The 5,488-nt window shown below is 52.3% G+C and overlaps 1 protein-coding gene across 1 annotated transcript; it reads left to right on the top strand.

The window, feature by feature from the left end:
• Positions 1–409: 409 nt before the first annotated feature.
• Positions 410–3,550, top strand: LOC103654658 (cation/H(+) antiporter 15). Its single transcript, XM_008681494.3, has 3 exons — positions 410–834; positions 932–1,945; positions 2,035–3,550. Exons 1-3 carry the CDS (start codon positions 652–654, stop codon positions 3,292–3,294), a joined length of 2,457 nt encoding a protein of 818 aa, XP_008679716.1. The 5' UTR covers positions 410–651; the 3' UTR covers positions 3,295–3,550.
• Positions 3,551–5,488: the final 1,938 nt, after the last annotated feature.

The following is a 5,488-nucleotide window of genomic DNA, read 5'->3' on the forward strand; positions in this document are numbered from 1 at the left end:
GCTCACATATGTTCATCGCTCAACAAGTTGTAGGTAATAATGTGCATGAACTTGCCAAAAGAGAATGGTTAAAGCTGAGCATTGCTTTTAAAATTTGTCAAAATTTTATTAGCAGTTACTAACTGTAAGTAGATACCGAACCATAATAATAATAGAACAAAATTAATAATAAATCTCATGCAATGCAGATGATAAATTGAATTTAGTTCTATAATTTAATCATGCGGGAGTCTTAAGCTGCTCATTCGGCTCAATTAAATTTAGCCACCGAGATAAAGAATCAAAGTATTTTAAAAATGCAGGTACTTTAAAGGGACTATACTTCAATTTAGGTGACATGCACATGCACGCAAGCAAGCAAGCGCCGGTTGTTTGCCCATTCGGCTTATTCCAGAGCGTCTTCCGGACCACGGCCACGAAAGTCATGGCCGTCCCTCCAATATGGACGGAAAATGCCCAGAACCAAGCTATCGCATGCAAGACCGCAGTACGCCCGGAGTTGAATCCGTCTAGTCGACGACTGCCTGCCTGAGGAGACGAACCAGCTTGCCGATCGCCGTACCTACTGTCGAAGAAGTTCCGGAGGTAGCAAGGCCATCTAGCACTCGATCGGCGCCCTCGGCGGCGGCGGCCGACTGCCGGGGCTGCACAATGGCTAGATCGTTCAACATTTGTCCGCAGATCGACCCCTTGGTGGTCACGCGCGTCCCCGGCGTGGCCCTCGACATGCTGTTCCTCGTAATCATCCAAGCGCTTGCCGTCATCCTCCTCGCCAAGTTCATCCACCTCTTCCTCCAACGCTACAACCAGCCGAGCGCAGTCTCTCAGATCCTCGTACGTACGCGCGTGACGCCCCATCCCAATCCGCGGTTAACTTCCAGACGCTCCATCTGAAACTGGCGTGCATGGCGATCTGCTTTAATGATTTCAGGCCGGAGTTGCGGTGGGCGGCATGGGCCTGCGCAACGCCATCCTGCACGTGGACGTGGACGACGTCGAGGACATGTACGGCGGCTACATCACCTTGGCGCGCGTCGTGTACATGTTCCTCGTCGGCCTCGACCTGGACCTCGCCGCGCTGCGGAACTCCACGCGCCGGTGCGTCGCCCTGGCCTACGCGACCGTGGCCGCCAGCCTGCTCGTGGCCGCCATCGTGTCCAGCGGGATGTACGGCAGCATGATGCACTCCCCGGTGAAGACGCCCGAGCTGCTCGCCGCCACTCTCATGCTGGCGCTCACCAACACCTCATCCATCACCATCTCGCGGATCGCCGGCGAGCTCAACCTCACAGTGACGGAGAATGGCCGGCTCCTCGTTGCCGCGGCCATCATCACGAACCTCATCTGCGTCGTCGGCGACAGCGTCCTGTCGTCCACGGCACTGGCCAAGGAGAAGAGCCAGGACCTGTACCACACCTCGCCCCAGATCAAGAAGGGCTTCCTGGCGCTCGCCGTGGCAGGCGTCGCTGTGTGGCAGGTGCGCCCCGTTGTGACGCGCATCAACCAGCGCAACGTTGGGCAGCACCACGTCAGGAGCCGCGACCTGGTGATCATACTCCTGGGCATCTGGTTCATCAGCAACATACAGCAGCTGCTGGGTTTCGACGGGATGCCGACGAGCCTCGCGCTGGGGATGGCGTTCCCGAGGGAAGGCCCCGCCGCGCGTTCCGTCGCCGACGCGCTTATGCCCCCCGTCAACGGCTTGGTCCTGCCCTTCTACTTCGCTACCATCGGGATGAGGCTCGACTACAACTCCATGTCCGGCGCCATCATCGTGCCCGGCCTGCTACTGACGCTGCTCGGCCTGGTGGCGAAGGCCATCGGCGCCACGGCCGCCTCCACGTACCTCAACATCCCAATCTCCGACGCGCTCCGCTACAGCGTACTGCTCAACGTCAAGGGCCACGTCGACACCATGAACATGAAGTTCGCCAAATCGGAAGGGGTTGGTAGCTACTCCGCCCAAGTACAATCATGCTCCTTGTACTAGCCACAGTTATTTATCTATCTGATCGCTGTGGTCGGCCGATGCAGGTGTGGGCGGAGCAGGCGCTGTACGCGATGATCATCGGCAACCTTATCAGCACCATCATCGCCGGGCCGGCCGCCGCCGCGGTTCTGAGCAGGGAAAAGGAAGAGTACAAGACAAGGCACCAAGCCATGGAATCGTTGAGCGCAGAGAAAGAGCTGCGCATGCTCGTCTGCGCCCACAGCGCGCACGCCGCGCCCGGCGTCCTCAGCCTAGTCGAGCTCCTGGTGATCACGCCCCACGAGCAGCCGGCCGTGCCAGTCCTCCATTTCTTCGAGGCCCCCCGAGACCGATCCGCCCGGACGCCGTACCACCAGCGGACGCGGGGTGACGAAGGCGCCGAGGACAAAGGCGGCCCCGATCCCGTTACGCAGATGAACATGGTGGTCGACGTGTTCTCCAAGACGACGGGCATCTCCTTCCGCCAGATCGACGTGGTGAGCCTCGGCGCGTCTCGGGACGCGGCCGTCGCCTGCCGTGGCGCGGAGGAAGCGCACGCCAGCCTGCTACTCCTCCCCTGCTACAAGGAGCAGCGGTTCGACGGCAAGATGGCGTGCCGCCTCGAGGAGCGGTGGAAGCTGAACCACGACGTGCTGGAGCGGGCGCCCTGCACCGTGGGGCTCCTCGTGGACCGCCCGTACCGTGGCGGCGGCACTAGCTTCCAAACGCCCATCGACATCGCCCCGGAGACCGGGAGGACGCTGGTGCATCCGTGCAGCGACCGTACGGTGACCCACGTGATAGCGGCCGTGTTCCTGGGCGGGCCCGACGACCGCGAGGCGGTGTCCTTCGCGTGCCGGCTTGCGGAGCACCCGGCCATCGGGCTGACGGTGTTCCGTTTCGTGAAGCGCAGCACGTACGACACCGTGACGTCCTCCACCTCACGCGCCGCCGCGGCGGTGGCGGCCGGCGGCGACGAGCTTGACGTGCCGTTCAAGGAAGGCCACGTGGACGAGCGGTTCCTGTGGCGGTTCTACGAGAACTACGCGTCACGAGAGCTGGCCATGTACGTGGAGAAGGTGGTGGAGAGCCCCGCGGACGTGGTAGAGACGCTAGAAGGGATGTCCGGAATGTTCTCGCTGGTGGTGCTGGGGCGGGGCGGTCGGCAGCCGGTGGAGCTGATGGCCGGGCTGGAGCGGTGGTCGGAGGCCGGCAGCGAAATAGGGCCTGTGGGAGAGATCCTGGCGTCCCACGAGTCGCTAGAGATGGGCTCCGTGCTCGTCATGCAGCAGCACACGGTGGCGCTCTCGCCGCCATGCCAATGATGTCAGATTTCACAGGACAGCAGCAGAACGGTTTGTGATAGATATCTGGACTAGGAAAAATGGATTTTCTTCTGATGCCCTTTCAGGTCAGTTTCAAGAGTAGTGGATATCCTCCTACATATTGGACTTGTTGTACTGTGGCATTTGTATCATTGTAAGAAAACAGTTACTTAGGACTCTTCTCTAACATCTTTGTTTTCACCATCAAATCAGTATTTATATCAAGGTCATCATCACTTGAGGACTCTTCTTCAACTAGAACTTTAGCCCTGTGTCACACCCGGTTTTAGGGGTAAAATCACTAGTACAGATAAACTCTATAGTGCCGGTCGTAAAATTATTTACAGTGGCGTTTTTCGTAACCGCCAGTGCTAGGGGCTAGTAGAAATCATCATTTTTACAGGCGGGTAACTGAGAACCGCCAGTGGAAATCGATTTTCACTAGCGGTCGACGTAATAAAACCACCAGTAGAAATCAATTTTCACTGGCGGTCGGCGTAATAAAACCGCCATTGAAAATCGTTTCCAGGAAACATAAAACAGATTTTAAAAATAGCAAAAAATATATTTTTATTACGGAGGCCTCGCGGCCCACCACCCCACCCCCCACCTGTCCGTCGAAGTCGAAGGTCGCGGAATTTTTTGTGTACTACGCGGTTGCTAGAAATCGAACCCCTGACCTCACCCTCACGCGTACCCTCCTCTATCACTCCGGTTATGGCATGCTTTGTGTCTAGTTTGTAGTTTTGTTGCCCACATATTACAACCAACTGAATGTAAATTGCTTGTTTGAGACCGTAAACGAATTCAAATAAAACAGTTGTCAACTACAAAGTTGAATAATTTTTTATGTTCTAAAACTTTCATTTTGACACTTTTTTCATCCGAGGTCGTTTGCAAAATTTGAATTTTAAATTTGACAAATTTAGATACAATTTTTGAGAGCCGAAATGATTTCAAATAAAAAAAGTTGTCAACTACAAAGTTTTATAACTTTTAGAGATTTACAACTTTTATTTTGATGGTTTTATCATACGAGGTCGTTTGAAAAACTCGAAAAATTAAGGATAAAAATGATTTCTTGTGGCGGTTCCTTAAGAAAACCGCCACTAGAAATCGATTTCTACAGGCGGTTTCTTAAGAAAACCGCCACTAGAAATCATGGATTTCTACATACGGTTTTCATAAGGAACCGCCTCTAGAAATACGATTTCTAGTGGCGGTTTTCTTAATAAATCGCCACTAAAAATAGCACAGGCAGTTGATAACCGAATCCGCCTATAAAAATATACCGCACCGCAGGCTTTGAGCCTTTTTCTACTAGTGTAACCGAATGCATAGCATATGTATATCAGGATCTATTTCCACACATATGTTGACGTCACAAATGTAATATATCAAAAGAACAATGCATGAAAGCGTAAATAACGATTATATTAAAATATTACACTTCGAACAGACATAATGTCTTAACCTTTATTCATCAAAGTACAACAAAACATGGACATCCATCCACAGGAAGATGACCGAGGGTATCACTAGACTAGCATCCATGGAGTTCAGCATCATATCTTCATCTGCAAACTTCTGATCAAAATTTGAGCAAAGGTGAGCTCACTTATGGTCGAGGCTCAGCAAGTGGGGGGAAAATGCAAGGTAACAAAGTAATGCTAAAGTTTAATGCGATTGGCATTTTAGTTGGTCAACATTTTATTATCAACACCTGATTACTAGGTATAAGTATATACCAAACCCAATTAAGCATAATTCATAATCAGCATGAACTTAAACCATTTGAGCAAATACCATCAACATGAAGCTCAACCTCTTGAGCAAACCACTTAAGCATACCGCTTAAACAAAACCAATCACGATTTATTTCCATCTTCAAGTTCAATTATCATGTGAGGGTCCAGGCTGTTCTTAACCGTGAGCACGACTGATATATCAGTTTTACACTCTACAGAGGTGGCACATCTTTACCCATGAGTCACGATTCCCTTCTAGCCCGGGTTAGCTAGACACATATTCACTTCCGAGGTGAATGGCTAGGGTCTCACTACGAGGCTTTTCCCTAGAGTCCTCATTATGCAAATGCTGGAAATGGTCAAATTGCATAAAGCACACCTGACGTAACCAACTTATAGACCAGTCTGTAGGGTAAAGCTTGGGAGCTATGCTCGTATCCAATCTG

The sequence above is a fragment of the Zea mays genome, chromosome 4, assembly GCF_902167145.1.
Source record: "Zea mays cultivar B73 chromosome 4, Zm-B73-REFERENCE-NAM-5.0, whole genome shotgun sequence".
In the NCBI taxonomy this organism is placed as follows: Eukaryota; Viridiplantae; Streptophyta; class Magnoliopsida; order Poales; family Poaceae; genus Zea; species Zea mays.

Excerpts from the sequence above, each read along its gene's own strand:
- LOC103654658 (XM_008681494.3), top strand. The coding sequence starts at position 652 with ATGGCTAGATCGTTCAACATTTGTCCGCAGATCGACCCCTTGGTGGTC. Across the intron at positions 835-931 it reads GCGCAGTCTCTCAGATCCTC|GCCGGAGTTGCGGTGGGCGG; the intron begins GTACGTACGCGC and ends TAATGATTTCAG. Across the intron at positions 1,946-2,034 it reads AGTTCGCCAAATCGGAAGGG|GTGTGGGCGGAGCAGGCGCT; the intron begins GTTGGTAGCTAC and ends CGGCCGATGCAG.